We start from the raw sequence: 18,703 nt of genomic DNA, 5'->3' as shown, positions 1-18,703 counted from the left end.
AATCGATTCCTTATGTTTTTGCGATCAAAATGAAACCAAACGTAACATAAGTTGGACAATAATTAACCAAGTTACGTGAAAAATCTAAATGCATAGTTAAAAGCCAATTTCGTTAAAAGTAGTCCGGTTTACGTGATATGAGGTATCATTTTGATATGAGGCTTATACAAGCCCCAGGGAGGCGCTCGGCGGCCTAAGATCGAACCGACCGACCGCGTCAATTTTTCAAAACATCAAATTCTTTATTTTTCACCGCATCGGTATGAAAGTGGTGCCAATGGATTGCTGGAGTTCTCTCGATTAAAATGATACCTCATATCACGTAAACCGGACTACTTTTAACGAAATTGGCTTTTAACTATGCATTTAGATTTTTCACGTAACTTGGTTAATTATTGTCCAATTTATGTCGCGTTTGGTTTCATTTTGATCGCAAAAACATAAGGAATCGATTGACGTCGCTTCCGCAAAGATCTGATAAAAAATGCGGAAGTTGGTATTTCTACAAGAGAAAATCATTTCCTTTTTCGGGCGGCATACCTGGTACAGGCACGGCCAGAAACACAAAAATTCGGACCCGAAGTTGCACGGAAAGTTGTACAACTTAGTTGCATAGGTTACGATCGCGATCGAAAATTTGACTCTTCGTCGATCAATCGTTTAGTACGTGACAGGAATCCGTGCGTCTAGAGATAGAGTTGCCGATTGAATATCGTGCAAATTAGCTGCGCGGCAGCTAATTAGGCAGCTAACTAGGCAGTGTGTCGTGAGGGTGAATTTCGTGATTTCGCGGCACAGACTCAGTGACGCGATTATTAAAATTCTATCTTTTCTTCTTTCGATTTTAATCTGTTTGCTCGCTTAGAATTCGTTTAACTTCATTTTTCGCGTGATAATTGAGTATTTTAAAATCGTGTCGTTGTTTTGTACGTTTCCTCGTATAACGTGTGTTTCGTAACTCGTTAATTAGTCGCGTAATTTTGCAATTAAAAATACGTTCGACCGCGCGCGACAAGTGCGTGTTTGGCGAAGTTTTACATCCTCTCTTGGTGTTCCAGATCATCAGACTACGTAGTTTCTCAGCATTCAGAAAGAACAATTTATCATATTATATTGCAATATTCATCTTCCTGGTAAGTTTGTCCATTTCTATTTCTCGAACACGACACTGTTAAATTGTATTTCAAGGGAGGCAAAGTGGGCGATCTACTAAGCCTTCGGGTTATAAGGGTCACTTCATTTTAGATCGTCCCGTCTTTTCTTAACAAGGTACTGAATTGTAATATATTTTTATATTTTTCTATTATCAACGGTTTCCGAAATGATTACCTCGATAGCGAATTTCAACCGAGGGACGACTTGTTAGGCCTTCGGGTTACAAGAGTCTCTTCATACAAGTCGTTCCCTCGCGGAACGAATCCCCTTTAACTTCCCGTCACTGAACATCGAGATAGCCTGTTTCTCAACTGTTTCATTATAATTGCATTGAAATCTAATTTTTGGACCTTTTTTTTGTGAATCTATAGTTTTTGATGCGGAGAATCCAAAAATTCAAGTCTTAACTTTAGGAATCCAATGGTTATAAAACTATAAGCGTGTAAAGTTTGATATTTTTAGCGGATTTCCTGCGTTACTGTGACGCCATATTGACTTCTGTCTATGGTTTGTCCAATGGACGGTGTCGCTAGCTGCAGGCAGATTCACATGGGTGCCGACTACTTTGGCGGGTTTAGTCAAACCGTTTTAGCTAAATGTGTTTTCCAGATGTTTAGCTTTTTGTCTTTTCAATTGTTCTGCAGCCAACAGGTAACAGATTTTTCAGAGTTTCTTATGCCTTGAATCAGTGCACAGCGTCTTGCGAATTTTCCTTTTTTCATTTTATATTGTATTTTACTGTTTTTTATTTACTATTCTATTTTAGCTTTTAGTATTTTCTATTTTAGTGTTTGCAATTTATTTAGTTTCTTGTATTTTTTTTTGTTTATTGATATTTTGTGTGTTCTTTTTTATATTTTGTTTGTTTATTACTACTTTGTGTATTCTTTTTTGTGTTGTGTTTTTTTATTAGTTTTTTTTATTTATATTTGATTATTAATATATATAAAAACAATGACAAATGTAAAATTCAATTTACTTAGCTTGCCAAATTCGCAAGAAGCAGTAGTGATTTGGGCACGGGAACATGGATTGTTACGTACAACAAAAAATTGCCCAGTTCACCGGAACCCAATGAAATTATATGAAACAGAATCCTCAATCGGCCGATTTCGTTGTACGTCTCGTAAATATCGGAAATTTGCGGCCACGGTGAACTCATTTTTTGAAGAAGTGCGTTTACCTTTACATAAAGCGATCATGTAAGTTTCAAGTTGTTTTGTATCATTTTAATAAATAACTAACATATTTTTTAAAATATTTAATAAATTATTAAATTTTTTAAGATTGATCTATTGCTTTGCCCGCGATTTCTCTTACAACGATACCGCCCACGAACTGTCTGATGTTACGCGGGAGAATGACACTCAAACCGTATCTTCCGCCATAATCGCTGCGTGGTTTCATTACTGCCGCGAAATGATTGTAGATTATTTTTCAAACATGCAGGCGGAGAAACCGAAATTAGGAGGAATTTCGGAATCCGGTTCGCGGATCGTTATATAGGTGCATTGCGTACTAATATCATATTTTTTTATTATTCCACTTACGTTATTTGTATCTTATTATTTTGATATTATTCAAGATCGATGAGGCAAAGTTTGGAAAAAGGAAATACAATCGCGGAAGAATTTTAGAAGGATACTGGGTGTTAGGAATGGTAGATACTAGCAGTAAGGATTGCCGATAGTTTTCGCAGCTACGCCGGACTTTCAGAAGCAGGATTTATTCATAAATCTGTTAATCACAGCATAGAATTTGTAGGTAGATAAATTTGATACTGTCTGAGTTAGTTAGGTTTATATTTTTTTAAAGAGAGAGAGAAAGAATTCAATTTTATGAATAATTTAAATACAGCTAGTGATGGGACTTATACGCAGCAAATAGAGTCAAATTGGCGGCCGGCGAAGGACTGAATGAGGGGAAGGGGTCGTTTTCACGACAAGGAATTTGCTGATCGTTTATGCGAATATCGGTGGCGACGGTTTTGCCGTCACAACAAAATAGACCTCATGGGATCAATGATGGAAGCGATTCGAAAACAATATGTTTTTAATTAAGGTAAGCGGAAGTTTAGTTCTGGGCTATACGAGGACCAATCAGGTTATACATCTAAGGCAATATGGCGTCATAGTAACGTAGCACATCTGCTAAAAATGTCAAACTTTACACGCTTATAACTTTTTAACCATTGGATTCCTAAAGTTAAGACTTGCATTTTCAGATTCTACGCAAAAAAACCTATAAATAAAAAAAAAGTCCAAAATTTTGGGTCCGGTAAAGTAAAATTTTACCCAAAATTTCATTAATAAGCCTCAAGTCAAATCAAAGCGCATTCTCAATAATATCTTGTAACAATAGTCATACTTTCGCAATAGGTGAAGCATCTTTACCCTTGTACAACTCATTTGTTTAAACTCAGTTAATTATTGAATTTTTCACATTCATACGTTCTGTTAAAGATTTATTTCATTCTGTTAATTTCAATAGTTTATTTGAATTACATCCGATTTTAGCACACTAAACAGCTTACTTTTATTTTTCAAATTACAACGTATACCATCATACTGTTTCAAGAAGAGACCCGTATGGGACCCAGAGCAATGACGAACCCAAACGGAATAAATTAATAATCATCTTTTCCGTCTTTTAAATTGTCCTAATCGTAGAGGACGTTTAATCGCGTCATACGCGATTAGAACTGGTGGCAGCGATACCTTTCTCATCGCCCGAAAATCAAGGAAAGAATAATCGATCAATTCACCTATCATCTAGATCTAGATTAACCAATTTTTTCTTTTCTTTTCTTTTCGTTTCTTTTACGTAACACGGGCAATGTTTGCGAAGAGGATAAAATATTCGAATTTCTTGTAATTTTGTATTTATAACTGTTTTTGTGCTTTTCAGTGTTACTTTCAGAAATCGACTTTCATTTCAAAACAGTTCGTACACGAGAACGCTACAGTCGCATAAAGGCCCTCAATTGCATCCAGCAATCTTACAGGAGAAGGTTCGTACAAAAGGCGCCAAGCTACGCTTTATGCGTCCTCGAAACGCGACTATAAACGGCACTTTCCCTATTTCAACCAGATCCTATTTATCATTCTCGCTTGAATGCGATCGAAATTGCCATTCTGAGGCAGCGCCACGACGAAATCGTATTTCGTCGCTGAAAAACGTGTCGCGAAAACGTAGCTGATTCAGCTCGCGGAAATATTCTTTCATGGGCTATCGCTGCTTACCAGGCCATTATTCCGGGGGTTGTTTGTCGAACGATATCGTTCGCTGAAGAATTTAAAAATTGAATACCGTCGATTATTGGCGCGGTGAGAACAGTATGGATTAAAACTAATCCTCTAAACATACATGAGCATCAGAAATTGCGATAAACGATTTAGCCATCAATTTTCCGAGTAGCAAGTAGGACAAAAATATTTACCTAATGGAGGAATCTGTACTTGACATTCCAGAATTATTATTTCGTTCATTTCATTTATTGCGATAATGAATTTATGACATTAACATGTTCCATGTTGGCACTAAATTGGAACTTCATCGATCATTAAGCACCTTTTTCGTTTAATAAAATAATATAACTTTGAATCATGCATACTATCTGAAGATTATGCTGTTTTTCTAAATTATATGGCAGAGTTAGCTTTTATAAGTTTCAAAACATGAAAATCGTGTTCTTACACGTGAGAAGTGAAAAGCGTGTCATACAATTTTTAATATTAATATCGCCAAAATTGTAGGCGTTTAGTGGAGGGGGAAGAGGGTTTCGTCTCTCCGGACGTCTTTAGTTCAGATCGGGGACCGCCAGGTGGCGGCGAGATGATCGGTGACAGTGTTCTCGCAAGCGGTCGCCCGGCATGCAGTTCGAATATGTATACATAGAAGTTCCGAATTGTGGTATGATAGGTGTCTGGAGCAAGGATCGTCGGTTGTCAGCCCCACTGACGAGTCTGACAGACGATCCCCAGACGAAACGCCTTTTTCTTCCCCCTCCTACAAAATTAAGATTTTTAGAATTTCTGCTTCTCCTGTAATGCCATTTCTCCTAGGGAAGCCTACTTTGCTTGATACTGTACCATACATATGTTAATGTTTGTAATTATGCGCAATGAGTAACTTTAATATTGAGAAGGTATACAATTTTCATTTTGTAGTTTTACAATTCAATCTATGATGGAGAAAAAGAATATTTGACATTATGTTATATTTCTCACGTGTTTGGAAAATTAATTTGTACTTTATAGTTTCATTTAATAATGATCTGATAATGAGAGATTAAAGTAGGAGTTTGTGCATTTCTGATATTAAAATATCTATTGTTAATCTTAAACATATTAATACCTATGAAATACCACATAGTTCTAAATGTCAGTAAGTATAGGATAAAAATCAATTAAAAAGATAAATTATACTAATCATAATAGCATGAACGAGATACAAGAAATGAAAAAATCAGTTCTGCCAAATGTAATATCTTTCAAATTTTCTATTCATTTTATTATTTTCAATCTATTCAACACAATACACGAGCTACAGGAAATGGAATAAAAAATATTTCAATACAATCTTATTATACTTTCAAACGATTCTAAATCATCATTCCAGCATCAAAAATTCCATCTATATTCAAAATATTCAACATCCATCGTGAAAACCACTAGAACAAAGTTATTCATATTCCTCTCGGTTGTTTATTTCGAATCGTTTCGTTTTAATCCTCAGCAGACCAGGAGTTTCTACACTGAAATCCTCTCAAACAACGGGAATAATTTTCCAAGTTGATTGTTTTTCTCCGCACGATGTTAATTATCGTTTCGCACGTATTCCGCCTACGCAATGTATACGATACTCGCGTAGGAATTTCGAATCGAGCGGCAAGCAAGATTCATTCGTGAAACTTAATGGATCAGTCGGTGACAATTGGATCACGAACGAAGGTTAGATGGATCACGGCGCCGGATGTCATCGACGACAAACTTAAACTTCCTCCTTACGACCCCGACGTTGGAAACGAGGAGATTTGACGTAAGACGATCGCAAAGCTTTCTCACGAACACGAAACTACTTTATGCAAAGTCGAGCCGAATCGAGCGCGTTCCCTTCAACCCTGATGATATCCCATTAACGTTAAGATTTTACACCCCGTTCAGGAATTTTTTCCCCCTTGACAGAAAGACGTGATCGCCAAGTAGTTCGTAAACAAGTTTTTAAGGATCTGGATATCTTATTTCTTTCGTCGCTTGATTTCTTATATCATTATAGGAGCATAAAATCCGTCACAGGATTTTATTTAAAATGAAGTACAGTGTAGTATAAGTGAAATTAGAGGAGGTTTGAGGGGAGGTTTATCATTTTGTTGGTTTTGAATTTGTTTAAAATGCATCGGTGCATTTTACCATATTTGTCTCTTTCCAGGAAAACAGGATTTGCTTATGAATTTTTTCATCTCGAAAATCGTTTGTCGAATTAAGTTAATATATTTTCAGTTTAGAAAAATTGTTTTGTTGTATTAATATTTCTGTTATTTGAAAAATGAATTTTATAATTCTGAAAATTATAGCCAAATTGCTATTCTATAAATTTCTCATTGAAGGCTAGATCGCTTTTAAATGTAAAAGGATATGACTATATTTTTTAACACTGTAATATCAGTAGGCATTCATTATCTGTCTTATCCAAAAGTCAACGACCTTTGGGTTACTATGACCACCTAAAAATATTATTATATTTAATCCCTTTAGAATCCCTTTATTGAATTCATTAATTCTTATCTTTTCAGAAATTTTTTTAACCTGAAGCCATAATAGATTATTAAATAGAAATTACGTAGATAGAATAATTTCATTAGCAATTACTACTATTATTTTAGGAATATATTTTTCTTCCCTTCAATTTACCTATTGAATATTTAGAGGCCCCGTTTTGTTATAATGATAGAACCTTCGGTTCTATTTTCTCTCGACCTCAACTCTATTCACAAAATCATGCAGAAGATGCCAATAGCGAAATGACACAGCACGGAACGAATACGTAGCAGCATTTGTTAATTAACCGAGCCCCGACAGGCACGAATCTCGTCGTGAAACTACCGCGATAGAAATGCAGTCCCAAATCTAACCGCATTTCTCCCTTCATAATGCAACGCGACCATGCTATCCACTCCCAGAAGCATTTCAATAAATACGGTTAACCTGTTCCACAATCTGCACTCGAATCTTGCTCTCCATTCTGCTTACTTTAACCCATGTCTACCTCTATCAGTTTGCGGTTTTCACGCAACGTGGCACGATTTAAGGCTACATTTTGGGCCAACCTTCGAGGTAAACCTTGTACAGATGAAAATTAAGTCTATTATTTAAATAAATTACATGGAAGAAACAGCCATTTACAAAGTAGGATATAGAAAATAGCCAAAATTAGCTCTTTCGATTGGTCGAATTACACTGCTAGTACAGAATTTCATTCTTCTATTTTATTTTTAATTTAACACTTTGAATAGGATTCTATCGCTCATACCATTAGTAATTCTTTCATTTATCTAGTTAGAAATGTTCATATTAGATACCTGAAATAATAAAATATCGTAAAAATAATAGATAAAATTTATGAAAAATAAAAATAATACTTCATGGAATTTCTAATAGTTTCAGCGTAGTGATCAACGTGTTAAAAATAAGTATGCATTGAATGCTGATAGTTCTAATGTTAAGGCTTAAAAATAAAAAAGAAATCTAAAGAATTTTCTCTAATCTGTGTTTATATGTTTATATCTAATAATATAAAGAGACATATCATTGAAATATATCACGAATAAATAAATCGTCGATTACTTCAAAGCTTTGTCGAATTAGAAACACGAAACACGTTAGAAAAAACGAGCCACGAGTTTCTAAATCTAAGTACATGTTCGGTAAATTTGCGGAAACGGAGTTCACGCCAGGCTGACCAAAATCGCAAATGCGAAAGAACGCGATAAAGTACGATCAGGCAATTTTTTTCCGCTGGCTATCTGCATGGCTGTGCGATACCACGACGACAGCCGACCTTTTTCGAGTTCCACGAAAAGTTTTGCGGCTCGATTTATACCAGCCATGGTCAGAAATGGATTCCGCAGTGGGTGCTGCCAATTCTGCACGAATCGATCGTGAATTTATTACGAGCCGAATCGAGCCACGAAACGCGTGTTCGTTTTCTGCGATTTGTCAGGAATTAATTGATAAAGTTTTACTAATTCCCTAGGATTTCTTTTTAATTCTTAAAATGGTAATGACGACAGGAGTTGGATGAATGAATGGAAACATTTGTTACAAGAATTTGTTGCAATCGACAATAATTAGACGAAAAATAATAGGAACAGTTATTTTATGTATCTGTTCTATTATTCGTTAAAACAACATAATCTATTAGGACATTTTGGGACAACATTATTAAGTATAACCGTTTTTAAAATTCAATTTTTCAACTCGGTAATAATATTCACAATTTCATTTGAGAAGAAGAATACTTGGAGTAAATAAGAATTAATACACATAAGACAAATAATTAAATCTATCAATTATACTCAATTAATTATATTTCATTTTTGATGCAGTTAGTCAAGTCAAACTTTTATCGTAAATCTTCAACACCATGAAAATCGAGATTAAAATACTATTTAGCAAAGATAATGAAAAACTGGTGCTTCAACATAGGACGAAATTTCGCAAACAACTTTTGAATTGAACAGTTTACTGTTTGACGTTTACTAATTAATAGCGTGGTCGGTTATACGCGCTTGTGTTCACTAACTTCTCGATATAAAACTATTTGATACTTTAACTTTACACGCGAGCAGTTTTTGAACGTTGGATAAATCAGTTTGTTAAATATTTCAGCAAAAACTTTCGGCATGAAAGCCGGATTAACACAACCGCGATTTAGTTTAGATTTTAATTGAACATTTAATAATAGTGGTAAACTGTTATCACCTTTCACGGGTATTTAAAAATTTGGAATATCTATCTAATAATAAATCACATTATCTAATACAATTATTAAGGAAACTAGAGGTGTGCGAGTACTCGTAATTTACAAGCCGAGCTGAACTCGCTTCGATTGTTCGAGCCTAGCCGAGCGCTTGAATTTGCCGAATTACTCGAAATCGACGAACTGTTTGAAACAAAAGCGAGCTACTCGAAAAAATCGAACTACTCGAATATTTGATTTACTTGAAGTAGTTCGATTTTTTCGAGTAGCTCGCTTTTGTTTCAAACAGTTCGTCGATTTCGAGTAATTCGGCAAATTCAAGCGCTCGGCTAGGCTCGAACAATCGAAGCGAGTTCAGCTCGGCTTGTAAATTACGAGTACTCGCACACCTCTAAAGGAAACCGCTGACTTATTCGTTTTTTAAGCTAACGTAAATAATTTTAATAAATGACGAATTAACTCGCCATGCCCAGTTAAAAGATTAAAAATTACGGAGGTCGCCTTTAAAGTTCTATGACGAGTTAACTCGTCATCCCCAGTTAAAAGGTTGAAACGATGGATTACCCCATTTCTCTCGGGACATCGTTTATATTCATTCGATGCTCGCAAAATTGGCCAATATTCATTCCTTGTCGGTTCTATAAAGTTTAACAGCTTCAGGAACTTTGACAACTTTTGAAGACTTCAGTACTTTCAACTTCTAAAGACTTCGGATTCTTATGGTTGTAAAAAGTATGAAATTTGTTCTAAGTGACATAAGATATCGTTAAGAGGATCAGTTTTTGCAATTAATTTATATGCAAATTCATCTGTTCCTAAACATTTTTTAACATTTACATTCAATTTTACTATGTTGACTGGCACGAAGTAGGTATAGACAAAAATTAACCATTGAAGTGAAACATGAAGAAGGACTTGAGATTAACGCAATAACTCGAAATAGCAGCCTGGAGCATTAAATGTAAAACATGATTTGATGGCAAAAAAGCACCACTAAATAGCACATGTGACACATCAGTTTAAGGCTTATAGTTAGACAAAAACAACTACATAAACGTTTTATGAATATTCCTAATACAAAATGATTGGTCATTCCAAAGAACAGGTTCATAGGGTAATATTACCCATTAGTGAATGTTTAATTCCAATTTAATTCAATGAAGAATCCGGCAGTCAGTATTCAGAGTATTAGCGAAATTAACGAAGTAATTATGTAGTTAGTTTCTTTGAACCATAAGCTCTAAATTTGTGTAACATAAATTCTATTCTAAGAATATCATTAAACACTTATATGATCGTGTTCATATAATTGTAAGGTTCAAATTGATATGCCACAAGTACTATCCTGCATTACTTTTATGTTATGAAATTATATCAGACTCTCTACATTTCGTAAATTAACCATTTGATATGCCACAGCAGGGCCGAGCTAAGACTTAAATTTTTATCGGGATTGATATGACGAGCCCGGTTGTAAGATATGGCCCCTAATTTTCATTAATTAAGCCCTAAATCCCTACCGGTGTCATAGCCTAATATTTCTCTAATTTTAAATCACTAATCCCTTGAATTAAATCCATTTAATAACATCGTTCATTAGCGTAAATTCATTTGTAACAAGAAAATTATCCAAATTATTCGGAACAACTCTAACGCGACGCATTTGTATCGTTTTACACTAAATAGAGCTAGCTATATGGCAAAACATTGCACGGTTTCGAGCTAATCTGCTAGCCGGACAAATTTACCATCCCCATGAAAAACGGCCCATTAACCAAAATTTAGTTGCCCTCGATACAATGTAGATACACGCGTCAAATATGCTAACGAAATATATTACGCGTTATAAATTTCACGATTCCAGTGGCGGCGATGAGAATGGAGTTTCCGTGCCTCGGCGAGGAAAACGCGCGTTACCAAAAAGCCAATAATGGAGTAGTCGTTATGGGATTTATCGTCGAGAACCATTGTGCAAAGGCCACAGCGTCGACAACAGTAATCAGTTTTTGCATTATCCGAATAATGCACGACCATCGAACGACCCAAAGGCATTGTTTTGCCACGTGTCAAACAAATTCTGAAGATTTTATATTTGCAAGTAATTTTATCCATTTTCTACGTTAATATGATTAACATTTTCATAATTGATGTTACATATTTATGATTTAAATATTGATTCTTTTGCTACCGTTTTTCTACCCCCTTTTTTCCACTCTATTAAATAATAATTATAATTAAATTAATAGATTATTATCTGCCACTTAATTCAAAATGGTCAGAGCCGTCTTAACAGTACTGGGCAAATCAATACATTGCGCCCTACCTAACCATGGGAATAAGAATGCAAATAATCCCAAAAATTAATACAATTAACACAGACACAAATAATCAATACAAACTTTTGAAGAATATAATACAAGCTTTGAAAAATTAGCTAGTACGTCCATGCCTTAAGGCGGTGCTGATTATGACTGCTATTAACCTGAACAAGGATTGATACAACTTTATAATTAAATTTAAAGAAGAGAGTAGTAGCAAAGTTTCATATTTGTTTAAATTCTTTTCGGAAGTTGCTCAGATTAATCCAGACTTAAAAGTAACTGATGAGCCTTTAATATTAAACTTTCATGAACTTGTTTAAAGTGTAGAAGAATTTTTATTTGTGAAGTTTGAATGTGGTAGCTGACAGCATGCTGTTTTTGATTACATTTCAGTAGGAATGCTGTTTTTGTACCAAGAATTTCGGTACCACCAAGAAAAGCATGCTATGTACATAAGAATTTAATAGAGATTACCGTCATATATTTCTTTTCTTTGTTTCTAATATAAAGAATTGTACAAAAAAAAGTATATTAAAATAGCAATATGGGGAAAGCAGGAATTCTCCAAATCTTCATTTTGATGATATTAATGTTCAAAGTAACTTAGACAAAAAATGTAATTTGTAATTATTAAATATTATGAAATGTAATATATAACTGAAAAGTATACGAATAACAAAGTAAATATTGATTCAAATTTTTCCGTGTAAACGTTTATACTTATATTTACAAATAAACGTTTACATTTATTTGTAATTACAAGGTGACAAATTAATATCATATTTCTTAACATCATAGTAATTTGTCAAGGTTTATTCTTTTTTCTTATGACATAGTTCTTGGTCTATTCTTTGTAATAACTAGAGTAAAATTGTCAATTTGCATACAAGAATTACTCTAAACTTTTTGAATACTCGTAATAAAAGATACAGACGAGTTTTAAGAATATATAAGCACCAGTTAAGAAAATTTTGACTGAAAATATGAATAATGGAATCGTTTCAGGGACGTAGCTCTTTTATAAATTGAGGAAAGAAAGTATTTTGCATTTGAAAGCGATATGTAAGTTACTTTATTCTATGAAAATGTACTGCCATTCAACTTTCACGTATCAAAGAGAATTTCAATTTAATGATACCGCTAAAATATGATTCGTTTATGAAGTTAGTAGTTTAAGAAGAATAGGAAGTTCATTTTACATACTTTTATAAATTTTGCATTTGATGATGTAGAAGCATACTATTTCAAATAAAACTGTATTTTATAACTACATTAGAATATTTAAAATTATATGTATTGTAAAATATACAAGGTGTTCGACAACAGGTGGGCAAAATTTTAAGGGGTGATTCTAGGGATCAAAATAAGACGAAAATCAAGAATAACGAAATAGCGTTTGCGGCTTTGTTTTCCAGTAATTAACGTTTAAAAATTCGAGTAAAAAGCGCCTGAAACCTGCAACCTGCTCAGCACCGACGTCTGAACGTCAGGTCAGCAGGGGTCGGTACAGTCATAAACAAGAACCGAAGCCGAATGCTGCAGTACCGAGAAACAAAATAGCACGAGGTAAGTTTCTACTATTCAACGATTCTTGGTTATGACTGTACCTTCCCCTGCTGACCTGACGTTCAGTCGTCGGTGCTGTGCGGGTTGCAGGTTTCAGGCGCTTCTTACTCGAATTTCTAAATGTTAATTACTGGAAAACAAAGCCGCAAACACTATTTCGTTATTCTTGATTTACGTCTTATTTAGATCCCTAGAATCACCCCTTAAAATTTTGCCCACCTGTTGTCGAACACCCTGTATAATCGTTCTATCAAATATAGGTACATATGTTTTGTAAATGAAATTTTCCATTTAAATAAGTTTCTGAAATCAGATTGAAATCTCATTACAATTTTCATCGTATAATTTATGTGAATTTAACAATAGATATATTATTCTATTGTTAATAAATATTAATCTTTTCCTTGCAGCGTGAATTACTTAATTTGATCTTTTCATGAAGTTGAACTATCTATTTTACAAAAACAAGTTCTTTCACGAAGTGGAAGATATACATACATATATCAATATTTTTTTTTTATTCCAATTTTTCATGTCTACAGGGTGTCCCACGACTATGTCAACAACCGAAGAGGGATGATTGAGAAGGCGATTCTAAACAACTTTTTCCTTTGCCAAAATGTTGATTAAGGCTTCGTTTTCGAGTTATTAACAAAAAACTCTGCGTTTGCTCTGCGTTCATGCTGTGGTCGTGCTCTCATGGTTCGGTCCGCGCTAAAGGCAAGCTCTGATTGGCCAGTATTTTTTGTTAATAACTCGAAAACGAAGCCTTAATCAACATTTTGGCAAAGGAAATAGTTGTTTAGAATCACCTTGTCAATCATCCCTCTTCGGTTGTTGACGTAGTCGTGGGACACCTTGTAGATAAATCTCCGTATAAAGCATAGAAAATATACATACATTTATAAAATCCTAACTGACTCGCTAACTTAAAGATTATAATCAAGATTATAATCCAAACCCTGGACCTAAAAAGTTAAAATTTTGAGAATGACTTCCCCTTAAAACGCAAGCATCAACTAAGAAGGGACTTTTCAAAATTCGGCCCCCGGGGGGTAAAGAACGGAATTGAAATTTTAGACCCTTTCGGAAACGGTTTGATCTAGATTCTAGAAGCTTGGATAAAAATACTTTATTTAATATTTAGGTTGGATTCTGGTTTTCGGGGTAACCTCAGATCGACCTGATTTTTTTACCATAAATAGCCCTTGAGATGGCAATTCCAACGGTGGTCATCCCATCTCTTAACTCCCACCCGCCGCCCCGGTAGAGGTCAGAAACTAAAATTGTCCAAAGAGTGGTTTCTGCACTGATGTCTGTGAGCACATTAAGAAAAAAAAAGTGAAAAAAAAAATATTTAAAAAATGAAAAAAACGTAACCTGACCTAACCTAATGTAACTCCTCGCCTCTTTTCGCTTATATGCGGTGGTTTCGGCGCCTTTGCTCCGTTGACTGTTTAGGTTAGGTTAGGTTAAGTTAGGTTAGGTTAGGTTTTTTATTTTTTTTCACATATTTTTTTCATTTTTTAAATATTTTTTTTCACATTTTTTTTTCAATTTTTTTTCTTATTGTGCTCACTGAGAGATCAGTACAAAAACCACTTTTTGGACGATTTTAGTTTTTGACCTCTACTGGGGCGGCGGGTGGGAGTTAAGAGATGGGATGACCACTGTTGGAATCGCCATCTCAGGGGCTATCTACGGTAAAAAAATCAGGTCGATCTGAGATTACCCCGTAAACCATAACTCAACCAATATTTAATATTTATCGAAATATATTTGGCATATTATGTAAAACGCAATTTCGGTTTTCACTTTTTGAAAGGGTGAACACAGGGTTGGTAGATGGTCTAAAACGTACGCGTATATCATAAGTCGCATAAGTCACGAACATAATATTTGGGCAATGGATCTTTCTGAGGAGATAAAGATTCTTCTAAAAGAAGGAAATAAATGAATTAATTAGAAAGACCTGTCAAGAGACACCTCTAAAAGATATATAAACAATGAGAATTGTTAATTTGCCTATTCATTTAGATATAAAAAGTGGGAATAGGGAGAATAGAGTTACTTTAGTAGAACTGAAAATTGCAAATTACATTACAGACTAAAATATTTTCTAGAGCAGTCTAATTTTAGATTTTATCTTTTACAATTTATATACATTTTATACAAGCAATTATGTTCTCTTTCACAAATTGCTGTTTCTACTCCAACCTTTGAATTTCCAAACGCTATTTACATTTACACTTCACCATTCGTGAATATTTCCGATATCAATTTCAATAAAACAATTTGAAGAGCTTTCGTATCACTTGATCGATACCATGCATATCACTATCTCCAATCCTTCGTCCTTTCGACTGTCTTTCGTCTAAAACATTTTCATTCAATTCTTTCGCGATTATCCTATCCGAAGGACTCAGAACACGATTGCATCGTCGTGAATCCTTCCGCGAACGCTCAAAGCCGAATTGGCTCGTGCATTCGGGAACAAATGACTTCGTTTTACAGGACGGCACGTATCAGAAATTCATTCTCGGTTGCAAATTTATCGAGCTACCGTAATACAGAATTCAATTTCTTCGGTGACACTGTACCTCGGTTCGTTCATGCGGAATTCGCAATTGTACGAGTTTACCCGCGGAATTACTCAACACGTGCGCTTAAGCAGCGATCCAATTGGTCACGTTTTCCTAACTTTTCAGAATTCAGAGAATTCTACCCTCTTATGCATAGTGTGGTCAAGCAGGACCAATTGTTGTTTCCCGTTCAATCAGCCATGAATTTTCAAAGTTTCATTTTATTGTGTAAACTTTGCGATAATTGAACCGAATTATAAGCTCCGCCAGAGTTTCGAAGCATATGAGACTCTGAAAAATATACATAGAATATCCTAACCATAAAAAAAGTGATTCTACGTGAAAAAATAAATACAAAATATAGACTACAATTTTTTTGCGTCCGGCTTAGTTTCAAAATTCTTCAATTCTTTTATTTTTAACAATTATTTCACTCTTGTTTCATATTTTTAACCCCTGCTCGTGTAACGATATTTTACGAACTTCACATTTATTTTCCCTTTTCAATCACCTTAGAAGAATTATCGAAAGAACGCGATCGAAGAAGAACGACGTTCTTCACCCATCTACTCTACGTTTGCATGAAGAAATACGATCGTACGTTCAAGCTTAAGTTTCCAATCTGAATGCTCTTCCGAACAGATTCAATTTCGAGGTGAATACGCGTCGACATGGCTAGGCCACGTCGAACGAATTCGAAGAAAACTCGATGATCCACGTACCTGAATTCGGTTGTCCGTTGCTGTTAGGTCTCGCCGATGGTGCACCATCTCTAGCCTCCACTTCCAATGCATAAGCGCCCTGTTTCTCACGATCGAACATAACCTTCGTGAAAATTTCACCCGTCTCGCGGTTGATCTCGAAGTAGTCCTTTCCTTCGTTCCTATCGCTGTCGACCACGTAATAAGTGACCTAAACAAAAAAGGACGTCTCGATTTTAATACAGGCAGGAATGGTGATAAGATTAATTCCTTATAGTAATTATTATTAACGTAAAGTGCTTTTTTTTCCTTAAGCAGTAAAGTCGCGATAATCGAGTATTAATCTAAAGTTGAATGTATAATTTTTAAACGAAACAGTTTCATACATATTTCAACAATCATTTTTAAAGGAACAGCATCAAATTTAGAAAATGAAAATAATATGAAATACGAATTGGGGCTCTCTCCGTGGTCCGCCGTCCGAAGATTAATATAAAAATTGAAAAAAAGCACATTTTGAAATTTGAAAAATAAAAATTAATCAAATATGGAAACACCTATCTACCAGCACTGGGTGTTTTCACTCTGAAGAACTGAAATTGAACCAAAAACAAAAATTGTGCTATACTTCTCTTGAGGTTCCCTACAAACCTGCAAAGTTTAAAAAAAATCGGAATTTTCGAGTTACCGAACTTCCTTTGTCAGGTTCACCAACCCTCCATCACCAAAAGTCGCTAGCCGCCGATCTCAATCATCCAATATATAAAAAAAAAAAATCGAAAACAGTCATGGGGACTGTCGACAGAAGTGAAAACTTAAAACTATGAAATAACAGTGGCTTTTTTTGAATTTTCAAATTAATTGTAGTATGAAAAATTAAAATTTCATAATTTGTAAATTAAGTGCGATTTAAAATCATTAAAATTAGTTAAATTTAATTTTTAATCCCACCCGTTATATATGAATATATATGTATATGTATATTGCTGTCGGTCACCGTGCTGCTGCCTGCAAAAACAATAGAAAAGCGGCGATCGCACACTGACGCGTAAGAAGTACACGGATACACACGACAGGCAGAATTTAATGTATTAGTTTCGACAGTTTTTCGAAAATATCTCGAAAACTAAGGCCGAGCGGCGGTTATATGTATAGGAAAAAGTTGTTCAAAATGTTGATTTCTACAACATTTTAAAAATCATCGAAATCGGAGTTACTGTCCGTAATGTAAATAATTACCGGTTAAATATTAAAAAACTAAAAAATAAATAATATCAAATTTTTAAACACAAATATTGATACTTTCCACGTAGTTAATTTAACTTTACTTGTATAAATATACACAGCACTAATGTTGCATGACACGTTACCCTTATAGCGCGTGTGCCAGTCTGGTTCCAGAGCAGTAGATCGTCATTTCGAGCATGTCAGTGACGCGAACCCATAAGATTTTTCCCTTCCGAAAATCGCTCAACGCGCCTAAAGAAGTTTTCACTTCAAAAGTTTCCACTTCAAAAATTTGCTACGCGACATCCCATCAGAATGTTGCATAATTTTACTAATATCTGAATAATCAAAAAATTTATCATATTATTCTTTCAATCATGTAAAACAGTATAGCACAGAATATTTAGCCGAGACTTGTCAGTGTAATGTATTTGACTAACCGTTTCAAAAATAAATTATTAACTGCAAACTACCCTTAACATTCTCACGATGAAAGGACAACAACGGTGAATAAATATTGCCGCAGACATTTACATAAGGTGTCAAGAGCACTTGTCGGCGACACGTTGCAATGAAACTGTACGACGTTTTAAATTATAACGGGGTTCGCGCGATCACATTTAATTACGGTATTTTACAGTATAACAACATTACACCGGGCAACAAAGTTACACGGCATTTCCATCATAACCGCGACTTCGACAAACACAATTTCACCGGGTTCAATTAACAAAGTTTCGGTCTGAATAATACATGTATCCGTTTACTGAACTGCTAATATCATAATATTTATTTAGAGAAATTGGACTGTGATTAATCATGATTTAACCAGTTTGTATTGACTATACCGATGAAACGTTTATGTAACTATTTTTTACAAACTTTAACGTTTAAATTTACGTCATAAATGTCATCTTGCAATATTTTTATGTCATGAAGTTATATTAGACTTTATGTCCTTCGAAACTGGCCATTGTTTGCTGTAACTGGCAACTAGTTCCTCTGTATTAAGAACATTAAAATGAACTTCGATTAAAATTTAAGCTTCAAATTGATGTACAGTAAAATTTCTCTAGTTGTCCCTTTGTTGACCTGCTGATAGAGACCACCGGTTTCGTCCTACGCCTATGTATTTCTCACCCGACGCCTATGTTTTGTTCGTTCAAGTCAG

At 34.7% G+C, this 18,703-nt stretch overlaps 1 protein-coding gene across 1 annotated transcript in view; it reads right to left on the bottom strand.

The window, feature by feature from the left end:
- The window catches only part of LOC114876213 (neural-cadherin), a 371,715-nt gene that overhangs the window by 242,505 nt on the left and 110,507 nt on the right, over positions 1–18,703 (bottom strand). Inside the window, exon 15 of the mRNA XM_046288745.1 lies at positions 16,327–16,516. Coding sequence (XP_046144701.1) covers positions 16,327–16,516 — 190 coding nt within the window. The remainder of the gene's footprint in view (positions 1–16,326; positions 16,517–18,703) is intronic.

This window comes from Osmia bicornis, chromosome 2 (assembly GCF_907164935.1).
Source record: "Osmia bicornis bicornis chromosome 2, iOsmBic2.1, whole genome shotgun sequence".
Classification (NCBI taxonomy): domain Eukaryota; kingdom Metazoa; phylum Arthropoda; class Insecta; order Hymenoptera; family Megachilidae; genus Osmia; species Osmia bicornis.
Note: the sequence above shows the minus strand (reverse complement) of the source record. Positions and strands in the feature narration are given on the sequence as shown.